General features: G+C 42.8%; 1 protein-coding gene across 1 annotated transcript; it reads left to right on the forward strand.

The window, feature by feature from the left end:
• The first annotated feature begins 540 nt into the window (after positions 1 to 540).
• TCIM (transcriptional and immune response regulator) lies at positions 541 to 1,806 on the forward strand. The gene has a single exon (XM_050940363.1). The coding sequence runs from the start codon at positions 586 to 588 to the stop codon at positions 904 to 906; it is 321 nt and encodes a 106-aa protein (XP_050796320.1). The 5' UTR covers positions 541 to 585; the 3' UTR covers positions 907 to 1,806.
• Positions 1,807 to 16,705: the final 14,899 nt, after the last annotated feature.

A 16,705-nucleotide genomic window follows, 5' to 3' on the forward strand; every position in this document is an offset into this window, starting at 1 on the left:
AAAATGCAAAGCCCTTTATGAGCACTAAGTATTATTCTCATTGTGGAATAATCAGCCCCAAGCGTTCAGTAATCAGACCCGAGTGTATGTCACTCCTTTATTACACTTCCCTTTGGCTGGACTAGAAATGGTTCACAGAGAACTATACAAAGAGCACAGCAGCTCAGACCTGCTCCCGCGAACAGTTTTTAGTAGTATAGTAATAAGTTACGACAGAGGTTTATTCCTCAAATGGATTAACAACCTCTCTCTTGCAAATGAGTCTGTTTTACTTGGCAAAAACTTCTGAATGTGTTCTCCTTCTTTGAGCATACCAACCAAAGGCTGTGTGTATAAAGTCTATTCCTCACATAAGTAAAGGAAAACTTTTGCTCTCATTTTTACAAACAAGGAAATTTGGCAGCTTAACTGTTAAATCTGCCTATAATTATTCTGTGTTGAGATCGCTCTGATGTCATTGCTGTAACTTGATCCTTCCAGTTTTTTTTTTGCTCTGGATGCCTTTAAATAGCAGTTCTGTGAATATGTTTTGTACTGATCTCTCTGATGAGTCCTAGAAGGCAAATACCGGTGCATCTGATATAGATGAAAGCAAAGAAAAGCAATCAAATTTCAACCATGTCTACATCCTTAAGAGTGAGCCCATCAGTCCATGGCTATCGGTTTGACACAGCCTTGCGAAAGAAAGCCGTGGCCAATATCTATGAGGGCACAGATCAGGAATCTCTTCAGAAGCTCTTCAAAAACTCTGGAGACAAGAAAGCAGAGGAAAGAGCCAGGATCATACTTGACACTGATCAGGACTTGGAGGAGAAAACACGAGCATTAATGGCACTAAAGCAGAGAACAAAAGACAAACTTTTCCAGTTTCTGAAACTTCAGAAATATTCCATTAAAGTGCATTGAACTATCCAAGGAAAAGGGGATGGAAGAAAAGCTATATTTAAAGAACAAGTTTGTGAAATCTTAACAAATGTGATATTCTCCACAACCATGGAAGCTTCTGGCAGGAAAAGTGAACCTGAAAAACTGGTCATAAGCATTCAATCCAATTCTACACACTGCAAAAAGCTTCCCGGAGTGATTAAGAACTCTCCAAATGCGAAAGAACTGGTGTTAGCAACAAGAGAACCAGAAAAGCCTACGCATGAGTGAAAGAAACCAGCATGTTTGGCAAGAAACATACCCAGCGCGCTTCCAGGCACAGAACTATGGGACAATGACACAAACACTCAGACTCAATTTTCTCAGTAAATCTGAGGTGAAAGCAGAATAGAACTTTTTCTTCTACTTGTTTACTGATTTCATCTTTTTTTAAAAATTCGTTTTTACTGAATGTTTAAATGATTTCTAAGCCTCACTGTTGTCTACTGGGATGGAGGGTTATAGTGATTGATCAGCTATTGATCATTTATTTTGCATTTGTTAAAATGCATTAAAAATATACCACATGAGTGTAACAAGTTCAACCTTCAGGGAGTGCATTTTCTTTAGAAACACTATGCAATTGTATCTCTTTTCTCATTGTTATGTGGTATATTCGTATCATGAATTACTTGCACAAAAGCAAAAATAATGAAGTTCCTTCCCTGAACTGAATTTACTGTGAAAGTCTTTTTTAAAGATATTTTGTTCATTTCTCATTGATATTATTATGCCATAATTACAGATCTTACTTGTAGATAGTGTGTTAGATATTAGAAATAGTCCATGGTATTGTTTTATGGCAATGCTATAGTTATATCAACTATAATTTATTGCATATGGAGAGCTACAAACCTAATAAATTATAATGATACTATATAACCTCTTTTGTGCGCAATGCTTGATTCTAAAAGAGGGTGGGTTTCTATGTTCTTGGCTTTTTACCTTTTAAATATATCCTTTTGGGGGGATGTGGTGAAATATGAGATCTCTTTCCTTAACTGCCTGTCAATCCATTTGGAAGCAGATTCTTAAAACTCCTTGGAGTAAAATCCTGGCTCCATTGAAGGCAATGGGAGTTTTACTATATTGACTTCACAGAGCTGGGATTTCACTCCTCATTACTAAGCTCTGACTTTGATGCATCCAGGAAGCTGCTCTGATAGAGCCTAAATGGAAATCATCAGACTCGTAACTGCTGATTCTCTTAGGCCAAAATGCTAATGGTTAATATTAAATCAATGGGTATATTTTGCATTTTCTCCCTGAAGCCTCCAATATAAATTATTTAGAAAACAAATAGTAGCAACCAAAAATAAACTATCTGGTTCCCCCAGGCTCCCATCTCTCCTGCAAATAAGGACATTTACGGATAATCCACTGAAATCAATGGAATTTCTATAATTGACTTCAATTGTAGCAGAATCAGGCACTTACAATCTCTCTAGCTGTTTATACTGCAGCGCTCACCATGTAGCTTATACGCAAAGTCATTAAACAGAGCTACAGAATAGCTATTTATAAACATGTCCTCTAATAATCTGCCGGCTAAAAAAAAGTAAGTTCCCATGACCTTGCTTACTCCACTGAAAGTTAAAATGATTCAGAGGAGTAATAGGCCAGCTGCTGCTTTCTTACAGTGAAAAAATACAAATGGACAATAAATCAGGTAGGCTAGAAATGGCCCCTTTAAACTACTTAATAGAGCAGGCAATTGTATTTATTTATAGATTTGTAAAGCGCACCCAGCCATTCCCAAGGAGCACCAAGAAGTTTAAAAATGAAATGCCACTGCACACTGATCAATATCAGTTCTAAGTAAATTCCCTCCAGGATAAGGCAGGCGCGGCCCAAAGATCCCGCAGGCAAAAGCCTGAGAAATTATTTGAGTCTTAGACCATACCTGGAAGATCAAAAGACTTGGAGTCTGTCAGACCAACAGCGAAAGTGAGTTCTAGAGCTAAATGCCCTTCATGCTGCGCAAATGTACAAATCTAGGGGTCAACAGCAAAAGCCAACTGCATGTAGAATGGGTTTATTTATGCAGCAGTTTGGGCTGCTACATAATGGATCTAATTGTCTCCCCTGCCAAAGGCAGAGCTGGAAAGAATTGGGGTGCAAGACTGCATACTGGAACCACCAGTCTCCAAAGAGCTGATCAAAAAAATATTTGACTGAACAATTTACCCATAGAAAAGGCTATTTCATCACAATCTAAATGTTTCACAAGACCATGTAGATTCTGACAACATGCTATACGGAAAAGTTTTGAAACGATTCATTTAGACCAGGGGTAGGCAACCTATGGCATGATGCCGAAGGCAGCACACGAGCTGATTTTCAGTGGCACTCATACTGCCCGGGCCCTGGCCACCGCTCTGGGGAGCTCTGCATTTTAATTTAATTTTAAATGAAGCTTTTAAAGCATTTTAAAAACCTCATTTACTTTACATATAAAAATAGTTTAGTTATATATTATAGACTTATAGAAAGAGACCTTCTAAAAACATTAAAATGTATTACTGGCATGCAAAACCTTAGAGTGAATAAATGAAGACTCGGCACACCATTTCCGAAAGGTTGCTGACCCCTGATTTAGACTCTCGTTTCATTTAGATAACATAGAAATATTTCTTTTAGACTTGTTTGGTTTCACTTCATTTTACTCTGATATTATTAATTTTATAATATTTTACTGTTTCAACATAATCTATGTGGAAGGTTTTGAAAATGTTGTTTTGATGTTTTTGAATCAAAATATTTCAGTTCCATGAAATATTTCAAGATTTTGACATTTTGTCCCGATTCAGGGCAAAGACAAAAACAGAAATATCTGAATTTCCCACAGGATGGAAATTCCATTTTTTGCACCTTTGTATTAAAGATAAGGTAAGCAATCTGTTCCATTTTATACAAATTAGTTGTAGCCCTCAGGGTTGTAGCCCAGTGGCTCTGGCATAGGTGCCTGCCCCTGCTATAAACTGCTACGTGCAGACCTGCAAAAATTGGTAAATGGCTCCCTGGACCTATCTGAACTCACTTTTAAACTGGAAACACCAGGACTTGTGGATTGGGGAAGTACACCCGTGGCATGTGGCCGTGCAACATCTCCTGGCTTGAACAAAATGAGACAAAACCATAATATATTAATATAGACCCTGGTCCTGCATTCAGATCCATGTAGGCAGACCCCTGTGCCTGGTCAGAGCCTCTTTAAGGGACTGCACTGGCACAATCCTTCATCCCAGTTGGGGCCATACTAAATGGCTTACATGATGTGTATGTCTAAGGTGTCAGCGCCAAACACTGGGCCTGATCCAAAGCCCGCCGAAATGAATGGAAATACTCCCACTGACTTCAGTGGGCTTTGGATGAGGCCTATGATGAGTTGATGCAGTCACCTCGAATCCCTCATTTGAATGTGTGCCGCCATCTGTGGTGGGACAACACACTGTGTGTGCAGATCCCCTCGACGACTGCAGGGAAGTCACTCAGGGGATTTGTATTGCATAGTTTTTTCCATGTGATTTACACAAAAAATGGGTTTGTGTGGGAGACAGAAATGCTCTAAGACTAGAATCCCTCGGGGTTGATATACCCATGGAAGTCCATATTCTTTTGGTTAGTATTATATACTGGGAATGGAGAGGCTTGCTTGGAAATCATACTGCAGGAAGATATTTTAAAAATGCTGAAACAGCTGGTACCAACTAATGTACGTGCTCGCCTCCTTTGCTTATCTGAAATCAACTGCTGTCACTTCCCCTAATACTGTTAAGCATCCCACATTCCATTCTGATCTTCACCCACTCTCCCCTAGTATCAGGGCTTCCCAGAGGAGGGAGCATGTGGGGCAATTTGCCCCAAGCCCTGGGCCCCAATGAGAATATAGTATTGCAACTTTTTTTTACGGAAGGGACCCCCAAAATTGCTTTGCTTCAGGCCCCCTGAATCCTCTGGGTGGCCCTGCCCTGTATTCTTGGTTTTCAGGCTTTATACAGTTTGCATTTCCCATGTGAAATAAATGTGTTGCTGTCAATTCAGTCACTCATTCCCATATCCCCAAACCATCACACAGCTTTGCCTAGCTGGTAATCTGTGCTCAAGACAAACTGAGCAGAGGAGGCTGCAAGTCAGGACCAAGATGCACGCAGAGCTGTGTGTGTGGGCCTAGAGGTAGAGTACCAGGGGCTGCATGTGGTCAGGAATAAAGTGCATTGGTAGTGCTTTGGAAGCAGAGCCAGTGACAGGACTGGACTAGCAAGTGTGAGGACTCAGGTATGCAGAAATGTGTATTTTATAGCCTGTCGTTTTTTGAGCTGTCCATGTCAGACTTATTCAACAACAATATTTCTGCCTATCGCCAAGGCACCTCCACACCTCATCTCTAATAATAACCTGTCACAAATCAACCGCCTATCGCAGAGCCCTCTGGCTTGCTCTATGCCTGCTGAGAAATATAAGTTTGCACCTTTGGGAACAGTATATATGAATCCACTGTGCAGAGTAATGGCCATGCAATTCCTGCCAGAGACAATGGGTACTGAGAAGCTTCAGTCCCCATATGGCTATCTTCTGTGAGATAGAATAGTATGGCAAGTACAGCTGTCTTCTGTACTTCACATTACCTATAACCTTTTCCCACCCAATGCTAACCAGTACACTGGAGAAGCTAGATACAGTGGCTGCCAACTCCTTCACTTGTAGGATGGGAATCTGAAAGAAGCGTCAGCAACACCAATTAAAGCATTTGCTGCTGATGCTTCCTAATACAGCTAAGATTGTCATGGTCATGGCAATTTGCATCGCATGACTGATCACATGCTGTGATTTAAGAGTTTATAGTCTCCCTTATCTAATTACATTGAAATCATTAGCCCAAATGGGTTCCCTGAAGAATAAAGACTGTGTTCAAAAAAGTCACTTGCTTATTCATTTTCTGTGGCTATAATCTGCATTTCTGCATCTCATTCCTGCATTCATGACCTTCACTCCATTTCTCCTAGGCTTATATGTGATGCATGGTAAAGCAGCTCATGTTTCTGTCATTGCTACTCTTCCCCCTGGTGTGTTAGGCCAGCTCTCATGGTATAATTGCAGGGAAAGTGTCTGCAAGTCACACTGTTTGTAACACAAGTTTCATCAAGCTCTAGAAATGGTCTCTCTCTCTCTCTCTCTGCCAGGTTGATGTTGCTCACTTGCTTTCCTTGCTGCTCTTGGAATCGCCACCCAGGACACTAATCTGAACCTCTGAAATTCAGTGCTTATGATGGCCCATCTACATGGACGAGTCCCGCTGGCGGGAGGTGATGCTCTTTCTGACGTTTGCACTATGCTATTGATATAATTCACACAGAATAGGTGTGTCGGGGCAGGTCATCCACATTGTGCTAGGCCCTTCCTAAGCACTTTTTGGTGCAGACTCTGTGTCTGTCAGAGTAAACATGCTGCAGTCATCAGACAGTGCAGAAACGCAGCTGCAAGATACAGAATCTATTGTCAGTGCTCCCCTTGCAACAGAAAGAGGAAAAGGCCTGTTCAAGGTATTTCCTGCCTTCAGGAGCCGTGCATTTCCATCAATTCTTTTCACTGAGTCAAACTGGCTACACTAGGTATCCCCGTGTCCTAGAGACTGCAGGAACATGTGTCTCACCAGCTAATTTTAAACTGCTCCACAAGTGACACCGTGAAGAAGACTATGACCAAATGATTCTGCACATGTGTTCTATCTATCTTAATAAGTAATACTGGACCACAGCAAGGAAAGAAACTCTGGAGATTCACAGTAAGTGAAATGAGAAATATAGGTACTTCTCTGGCTGGAAGAGAAGCTGTTACAAGTGGAGGTTTAAAAGAAGACTATGTTTTATTCAACACCTAACTAAAAGTGTCGCTGTGTGCAACATCTCAGTGTGCCAAACTCAGAGCATCTTCAGGAGGGAGGAAGGTATATTCAGAATAACTGATGTGGCAAGGCACCTTCTCAGTCTCCCCAGCCTCTGCTGCTTTTAGCCCTGGTGAGACAGGCTTGGGTAATGCGGTCCCCCTTGGGACACAAGGGAAGTCTGCTCCTCATATCTCCATCAGTCCTGTTTAGCGTATTCTTACTCCCTTGTGGGAGAGAGTACTGCCTACCCTCCTGGTGAGTCTCGCTGTTTTGCTGCTTTGGGAGCAGGGCTCCTTCTCTCTCCGCTCTCCCCCCGGCTTCCTTCTTCCCAGGGAAGGGTTTAAAAAGGTCTCAGGCAGCCCCAAGTTGGAATCAGCTCATCCTAATTAACCTCAGGTAGCTCCCCCTCAGCTGATTCTAATTTGCTACCTTGGTAACCCTTTCACAGCTGAACCTGACTGACCTGTGGTTGCCTCTCAGTTAGTAAGGAGGAGGGCCTTTTAACCCTCTGGTACTGATTCCTACCCCTCCCTTGCAGCTGTCTGTCCTGAGTTTATCACACTGGGTGCAATGTATAAGGAGCCCAAGGGAGGTAATCCTGAGGACGATGACAGTAGTAACATAATCCCAGAGGAGCATCTCAGGCCTTCTTCCTTGCTAACCAACCAGATCCCGGCATCATCAAGTTTCCATTAGAAACCATTCTTATTGTCTGTCCCTATAGGAAAATGGCATTTGGAATATGTAAATGTTCTCTGGTTTCAGATGTGTAGAGAACAGGGTTTGAGATGTTCCCTGATGGCAGGATCTGAGGTCTTGTGATTTTTAACCTCTTGTGGAAGGTACATGGTGCAAACAGAGCTGATTATGATGGTGCATGTCAGCATTTGCATTATTTCTAAAAGGACAGGCTGCTTGGGTCAGTGGCAGCGTTTACTGATACAATGTCCCTTGCACTACACTGGGGAATGAGACAGATTAAAGATTCACCCTCAGCTGGACGTAACTGTCAGTCTTGTGGTTTTTCCTCAAAAGTCCAAAGAACAAACTCTTTCCATAAGCAATGGATGTGCAGAATCCAGCAGCATAAATATACCAAAGAACGCTATGCTGCCCAGTGCTGTCACAAACCAGGTTGGCACCTTCCGGCATAAATAGCTGAACACTGAGTACATTCTAGCCCAAGGGCCAAGGCAGAGGAGATTGTTCTATGTAGGGAACCATATGGCTCCCATCACTGTGGTGTCTGAATGCATTGGTGTATTGTATATTATAAACCTGGCATCATAGAAACAGGATAATACACAGGAGGCTTTTGCTTCCTGCCTTACAAACTGGAGCTGCAAAAGCTATGGAAAGAATGTCAGGACCCCAGGCTAAAACTACAGTGAGAGCATAGATGTCTGCTGGTTCTCGACAAGCAGCTCCCAAAAGAACAAGAAAAGAAACAGCTGTGACAAACATCTGCTGTTTGGGAACTACGTATTACATAGATCTTTCCAACCTGGCCATCTGAAATAGGTACTGAGCAGCAGAGAGAGCTTCTTCTGCATAGGGTCCTGAAATGGGTCAAGAGTGATCCATTGGTTAATGGAGTGATGGGCTCAAGATTGCAAGGTGTTGAGCATTCTGGCTCCAGTTCAGCCCCTAGGACAAGCAATGAGCCAATGAAGAGAACTCCAGAGGAAATCTCCTATCCACCATGCAACCTGAAGGAACCTAGAGTTGTGATTGTGACAATGCAACTTTACCATCAGCTGGAGGCTCTAAGTAGTGGTTTGTGGTCACACGGAATCATCACTTGTTATTGAGGTAAATGAAGACACCAAAAGAGAGTAAGAACATAACTAAATACAGTGATACCCAGGCACATAAAAGCAACTTAGTATCAGAGTTTTAAAAGAGTTTGGCTCTGTGCAGTATTACCAGCGTTTTCTCTTTAAGCACAGAAAGCATCTTCATCTAAGGGCGAGCAGAGAGGATTTTATTTTCACCTTTAACATGCCCCTATCACAAGTGCTGTAAAGTGGTGCAAATTTAGAGCTGTGTGTGTGAGGTTATCGTAAACAATTGGCTGAGGTCTCAATGTAAAAATGCCCTTGGTGAAGCAGAATGATGCCGCAGCACAATTTTCCAGAGGCTAGACAAGGCTCTGGTTATAATAAGCAAAGCTGTTATCTTTGCATGCTGTGAAATATAGTTATCAAGATGCGGTAGGAGATATGCACACAAGATCCCATGTAACTTTGCAACAGCTGAAAAATAAAGCTATAAGCTATGTGAAAACTGGGACATTTCCCTGCAAACAAGTACACCTGCTGCTCCCCGCCCCCGAAAACAAAAAAAAGAAAAGTCTCCAGTGAATTCTCCCTGGAGAATGCTCAGCAAGATACTTCTTTTTAACATTTTCATCAGGAAAACCTGAAATTTTTGGTGAAAATGTTAAAAAAAAAAATCTACCCTGGATGAACTCCTCAAGAGTTCACAAAGCAAAAGCTGTTCATTTTCAACTAGCAAATTCAAAGAAAGAATGAAAAATGTTTTGCTTATTTACAAAACCACTACATGCAAATTTTCCTGTTTTGGCTGGTACTGAGAATTTTTATTTTTTGTTGTTGTTCAGCTTTAGCTAAACTAAACTAAACTAGGTCCTGTCTGCCTAAATGTCACTCGGAGATAGGGTTGCCAACTTTCTAATGGCACGAAACTGAACATCCTAGCCCCGCCCCTTCCCTGCTCCTTCGACCCCCGCTCACAACATTCACCCTCCCTCGGTGGCTCACTCTCCCCCACCCTCACTCACTTTCACTAGGCTGAGGGAGGGGGTTGGAGTGCAGGAGGGGGTGCAGGCTCTCGCTGGGGGTGAGGGCTCTGGGGTGAGGTCGGGGATGAGGGGTTTGGGATGCAGGAAGGGGTACAGGCTCTGGGTTGGGATACAGTCTCTGGAGGGTGGGGGGGATGATGGCTTTGGGGTACAGGAGGGGGCTCCGGGGAGTTTCAGGTCTAGGGCAGGAGGTTGAGGGTTGGGGCGCGGGGTTACCTCAGACGTCTCCCGGTCAGAGGTGCAATGGGATTAAGGCAGGCTTCCTGCCTGTCCTGACACCACATTGTGCGCATGCCAGAAGAAGCCAGCAGGTCCGATACTATTAGGCAAGGGGGGGGGGGAGCAGGAGGTTCTGCGCGCTGCTTTCGTCCATCACAGGCACTACCCCCCCAGCTCCCATTGGCTGGCTTCCAGCCAATGGGAGTTCGGAGCCGGTGCTGGGGCGGGGGCAGCGCACACATCCCCCTTGGCTCCCTGCCTAGGAGCCGGACTGCTGGCCGCTTCCTGGGGTACAGTGCGGTGCCAGGACAGGTAGGGACTAGCCTGCCTTAGTGCTGCAGCACCACCGAGCAGACCTTTAATGGCCTGGTTTGTGGTGTCAAAAACCGGACACCTGGTCACCCTACTTGGAGAAGCAGTAATAATGAAATCACAATCTAGCCAGAATATTCACCTCTCTTCTGATCTGAAATGGCCTTTTATTATAAAACCCTCTTTCCTCTCAGATAACAAACTTCTTAGATGATTTTGGTGTTCAGTAAACACATGAATGCCACGACCTAGTTTGTGGGGAAGAGCTGTTGGGGATATCAGTGCTAGCTCACTTTATTCCTTTGCTTTAGTGAACAACGTAAAGTCCTTCTAACAATAAGCAGTTTAGAATCACCTTTCATACAACAAACCTCAGGGTAATGGGATATTTTCAAAGCATTCCAGTGAATAATGCACTTACAAATCACAGAATATTTAGCAAATAAGAGAAGAAAAGGCCAGAATTACTAATGTCACCATCTACAGAATTGCAAGGTTACTTTTTGCACACAAAAAACTACGTTAAAAATCAATAAGGGTCTAAAGTTAAACATTCAAAAGTTAGGAAATGGCAGAATTAAGGTGGTCCAAGAAAACCTAATTCAGCCCCTTTGTGCATATGCATTATGATACCCCCTTTAATTATAGGATCTCATACTAATTTTTCCACTAAACCTACCCTCTTCAGTGCACAGGAAGGAAGGTGCTCTGGGGATTGATCGGGAAGGAGATTGTTGTGTGTAGGTGCCCTGATTCCCCTGGTATAAAAGCTGCCACTCATTTGCAGCTTACACCAGTTATAAGTCAAGACTCAACTAACCAAGCAACAGTGTGGACTATGAACCCTATGGCCATGTAATTAAGAAACACAAAGCCCTGTTTACTCCTTAGAACGGAAAGGTCTCAGAATGACCAAATATGGATCTGGAACCCTGAGTGGGTGCAGTTGAAATGAGTCATATGTCTGACCAGTTCTTCTATCGCTAATCATCATGGAAACAATGTAACAGAGCCTCAGGGTTCATGATTCTTGAGGCTGGCCTCAGCACTGTTTATACGGCAAACAACTGTGCTTACATTGCTAAACTCTACCTATTTCCTGCCCTACTCCCACTGAAAGCTGAACAAACTCTAATCAGTCTGTGGCTTGTGGCAATCATTTTACATGTGCTGAAAGACTGAGATGCCATTCCATTCACCCCCAAGCTTAAGGGCTGCATCTCCACGACTCAAGATCAGGGGATCCCTTCCTTGTTTATCAGCTCCTCCTTTCCAGAGAGAACATGTTCCTTTATGGTAGTGTGACCAGATGTCCCGATTTTATAGGAACAGTCTCAATTTTTGGGTCTTTTTCTTATATAGGCTCCTATTACCCTCCACCCCCTGTCCCAATTTTTCACACTTGCTGTCTGGTCACTCTACCTTATGGTAGCAAAAAACATGCACATGGGAAGAGAATTAAATCTCTCAGACTAATCCTGTTTGGGACTGGGAAGAATATCTGGTGACAGTTTGGTGCAGCTGAAAGTCAGCCGGTCTAAATCTCAGTCAGGAATGGCCTTTCTTTCAGGCTTCACTGTGGCCCTAGAAAATAATCTGGTTTTCTACAGCAGTGGAGCCAGAGGTCCACTGTGCCCAGTGTTAACTGGCTTTCCAGGGCACCAGCGGCACCATCCCACCCAGTCTGTATCAAATAAGAAAAAATTGAAGTTTTCCTTTTGTTGAAGTCTCTGCGTGACAGCGTCAGAGTCTCCTGAGGGAGTAGACACAGTAATAAATCTATGCCGCCAGTGTCTGCTCACCTGTGTTCAGAACTAGCTCAAAGGTGACACCATTTTCTGCTTGTGGGGGAGCGAGGGGTTACACCTATCCATCTATCTAACTTATGTCTTCTTAAGGCACCTGTCACTGAGGTATCTGAGTGCCAGGCTTACATTGCTATTCTAGTTTTCCCGGTTCATTGCTATTCTAATCTTATTGTTACTCTCAGATATTGCAGGACGCTGTATACTTTCTGCTTACTGTGACAGTGTTACTTTTGCAGGGAAGAAGGCTGGTGATGAGGAGGAGAAGGAACTGATTTTCATTGCTTTTCCAACCAAAGTTTGGAAAATAGAGAGGCAGGTTTTAAGCATCAGGAAAGGGCCAAAAATCCATAATAACCTCTTACTATGCTAGAAAATAAAGTCAAGGCAATTAACTCCACTGAGTATGCAGCCCTAGAACATCAGAATTCTCTCAGCCCCTCAGGGAGAAGTTAAGGCAGTAGGAGACATCTGCAATTAATTGATAAGTGCTGCTTCTTTTTATGTCCTACATAATGTGATTAAAAGCAGCGTTTCTAAGAATGTGCTTGTGGGGTCTGAGATCTGTGCAGACTAGAGAGATGCCTGGACTGGGATGTCAGACTGAAAACTTGTCCACTGTCAGGAATTTTGAATCCAGATCTATATCTCCTGTTGATTTTTGCAGGAGGCCCAATTTTCAGTGGGCCAAACTGTAATGCTGAACCAGAACCCCTCATGTACTCCCAGCTTTGGAGCAATTCAGAGTCACATAGAAATCCTGATCTGGCCTTGCTAGTTTAGCATCATGCAGCAGAGTGTCATGTGCCAATACTCGGGATACTCCTAAAAAGCCCATGTCCAAGATATCAACGTTCATTCAAACAGCATTAGTATTTACAGAAATAAATGATCAGCAAAGTCAGCTTAAAGTAAGTTATTCACCTTGAGACAACTTAGGCCTTTTGCTCCAAGCATGTTCATTGGAACAGTTTAGGATCTGGAGTGAAATCATGGCTCTATTGAAGTCAATGGCAAAATTCCCATTAAGAACAGAAGAATGGCCATACTGGGTCAGACCAATAGTCCATTTAGCCCAGTATCCTGTCCAAGATCTCCCAGAGGATTCCAGGGGCCTGGGGTCTTTGGCGGTGGGGGACCCCCGCCACGTGTCTTAGGGGCCCTTCGGCGGCGGGTCCTGGAACGGAAGTGGCGAGGGGTCCTTCCGCCCCGGAGCAGAAGGACCCCCTGCCGCCGAAGACTTGGAGAGGAAGAAGCTCCGGGAACCCAGGCCCCGTGAGAGTTTTCCGGGGCCTCTGGAATGAGTGAAGGACCCCGCTCCAGGGGCCCTGAAAAACTCACATGGGGGTCCCTGCGGGGCCCAGGGCCTGAGGCAAATTGACCCACTTGCCCCCACCCCCCAGGCGGCCCTGATCCTGTCTTCCGACAGTGGCTGGTGACAGATGCTTCAAAGGGAACAGAACAGGGAAATGTATTGAGTGATCTATCCCATGTTATCTAGTCCCAGCTTCTGGAAGTCAGAGGTTTAGGAACACCCAGAGTACGGCGTTGCGGTGTTGGCCATCTTGGCTAATAGCGAATGATGGACCTATCCTCCCTGAATGTATCTAACTCTTTTTTTTAACCCAGTTATACTTGTGGCCTTCACAACATCCCCTGGCAATGAGTTCCACAGGTTGACTATGTTGTGTGATGAAGTACACCCTTATGTTTGTTTTAAACCTGATGCCTATTAATTTCACTGGGTGACCCCTGGTTCTTGTATTAGATGAAGGGGTAAATAACATTTCATATTCACTTTCTCCACACCATTCACGATTGTATAGACCTCTACCATATATCTCCTTAATTGTCTCTTTTCTAAGCTGACCAGTCCCAGTCTTTTTAATCTCTCTCATATGGAAGCTGTTTCATACCCTTAATAATTTTTGTTGCCCTTTTCTGTACTTTTCCCCATTCTAATCTATCTTTTTTGAGATGGGGTGACCAAAACTGAAGACAGTATTCAAAGTGGGAGTGTACTATGGATTTATATATTGGTAGTATGATTTTTGAAATATTATCTATTCCTTTTCTAAAGGTTCCCAACATTCTGCTTTTTTGACTGCTGCTGCACATTGAGTAGATGTTTTCAGAGAACTATTCACAAGGACTCCAAGATCTCTTTCTTGAATGATAACAGCTAATTTAGACCTCCTCATTTTGGCAAACATAATGCCAACTATACACACAATGTGCATTACTTTGCATTTATTAACACTGAATTTCATTTGCCATTTTGTTGCCCATTCACCCAGTTTTGTTAGTTGCCTTTGTAACTCTTTGCAGTTAGCTTTGGACTTAACTATCTTGAGTAATTTTGAATTGTCTGCAAACTTTGCCACCTCACTGTTTACCCCCTTTCCCAGATCATTTATGCATCTATTGAATGGCACTGGTCCCAGTACAGATTCTTGGGGGACCCCGCTATTTATCTCTCTCCATTGTGAAAACTGACCATTTATTCCTACCCTTTGTTTTCTGATCTTTTAACCAGTTTCTTATCCATGAGAGGACCGTCCCTCTTATCCCATGGCTGCTTACTTTGCTTAAGAGCCTTTGGTGTGGGACCTTGTCAAAAGCTTTCTGAAAGCCTTGACTTCAACAGAGCCAGGATTTCACCTCAGATGTATAAAGGCTTTTAACATCTAACTGCTGCCAAACACATACTATTTTTATTTTTAGATTCTCTAAATCCTGTCCATGCTTTCCTATAAATTGGCTGTTTTAATTGGGGCACAATCTCCATGGAAATGTGTTTAATGAATTATGGGGGGGAAAACACATTGACTTGAAGCCAAGGACATGGAGACTCTTTGGGTTTTCCCTGTCTACTAAACAAGTTATAAACAAATTTCATAAACAAAAGTGAGCAATAAAGTATCCACCATGTGAAATTAGTTAGCTGCAGCTCAGTTAAAAAGAATGACCTACATGTTGTGGCTAACTAAAAAGATATTCTTTGTGGGGGAAATATTAAATTTCTGCTAGCTGAATTATTTTACTGCCTTTCAGGCACGTTTTTCAGCATAGAAAACCTATGTTATCATCAAGTCGAACTATCAAATCTAATAGTAGAACAACTCAGAAGATCACTAATAATTCATACACAGACAAACCTGGCCTGTTTAAAGGTCCGTGACTGGAAAAAAAGACACTGAATGGAATGTGGGTCACACAACAACAATTCACAGCTTCATTTTAGTTGGAGAAATCCACAACTGAACCAACTTTCCAAGATAAGCATAAGCATAAGCATAAGCATCTCTATCTCTAAGGTTCTTTTATTGGGATTTTATATGCATGTATTGGTACATGCAAAGGTTTATGAATCATTAACACACAACATACAATATTAATTTATGAACACAAGAGACCAAGGAAGTAAACATTCCGGGCCAGTGTCTTAGCTGGTGCAAATTGGCGTAGCTCTGTTAAAAGTCAATAGAGCTATGCTGATTTACATCAGCTAAGGATCTTACCTATTACATAAGCACAAATATTCCATTCTCCAAGCCAATCCCATCTATAAGCAAAAATAGTTACCTTTCACACACAGGGTAACTAAAACAGACAAGGCCCCCACAGCTACCTGGGACAGCCTCTCCAGACTCCTTTCTCTTAAAAGAAGTTTACACTGTACTGCAGACAGTGAACCATTCAGAGAAATGTCTCTTTCTCTCTCTACCAGGGTAGCTCTAACTTCAGCTCCCAGGGCAACAGAACTGGGGTCCTTTCAACTGATCTACAATGTTGAGTGATTTGATAAAGCAGTTCCCAGGAGAGAGCCATTTAAACCAGTCCATTCCCAAAGTAAAGTCTATATTCCACAAAGAGCAGGACCCTGGTCTACCCTCCTTCAGTTCAGATCCCACTCATGGAAATAGAGATTAAGCAACATAGGGCTGGACCTGGTACCCTGCAGTCAGTAGGGAAACTATGCCCATAGTTGAAATGTTAAAAGAACAGAAAACCCATCTCTCATATCTAGAGTACACATCCCTATTTGTGACCCTTAAAACCAGGTGTAAGGTGGAAAGGCCTCACACGGCTGCATACAAGCCATCAGAAGTTCAACCTCCAGTGCGTAGCCCCATAGACATCAGCAGAGCTCTAGAAGTCTGCATGGCGCAATCTCCACACTTTACCAAGCACAACGTATTCAGATACACACACCTCTGGGTGCAGGGTGCTCTGCATTGCAGTAGACCAGAAACCTCTCTTATTTCCTTTAAAGACAATTACTTTTTTTATTCCTTTTTTGTTTTAAAGCCCTTCCAATTAGGCCACTCACTGCTAGTCACTCTCCATTTGCAAGGATTACTGGGCGCACACTTGTAGAAGACAGACAAATGTGACTTACTTGTTAATTTATTTTCTGCAAGATAGGATGTCCAGCAGGTATTAGGGCATATTTATCAAAGCAATTACTGGGAACTAGTAATATGGCATTTTAATAATCTAATCACTCCCAGATGCCTGCAGAGACTCTGATATGCATTTCTTTCCTGCTCAGAAAGTTTTCAATGGAATTTATAGCCTTTTTATATTTACAAGATCCTTCTTCTAGGGGAATAAGTCATGTTGGATTGTATGTTCCAGCACACCAGACATTGAAATCACATTCCCTGCAAAATCAAACACGTGATATAGAACAAAATAGATATGGCATAGGATGAAGCACACACAGCATAC

The sequence above is a fragment of the Gopherus flavomarginatus genome, chromosome 2 (assembly GCF_025201925.1).
Source record: "Gopherus flavomarginatus isolate rGopFla2 chromosome 2, rGopFla2.mat.asm, whole genome shotgun sequence".
NCBI lineage: Eukaryota > Metazoa > Chordata > Testudines > Testudinidae > Gopherus > Gopherus flavomarginatus.

Excerpts from the sequence above, each read along its gene's own strand:
- TCIM (XM_050940363.1), top strand. The coding sequence starts at position 586 with ATGAAAGCAAAGAAAAGCAATCAAATTTCAACCATGTCTACATCCTTA.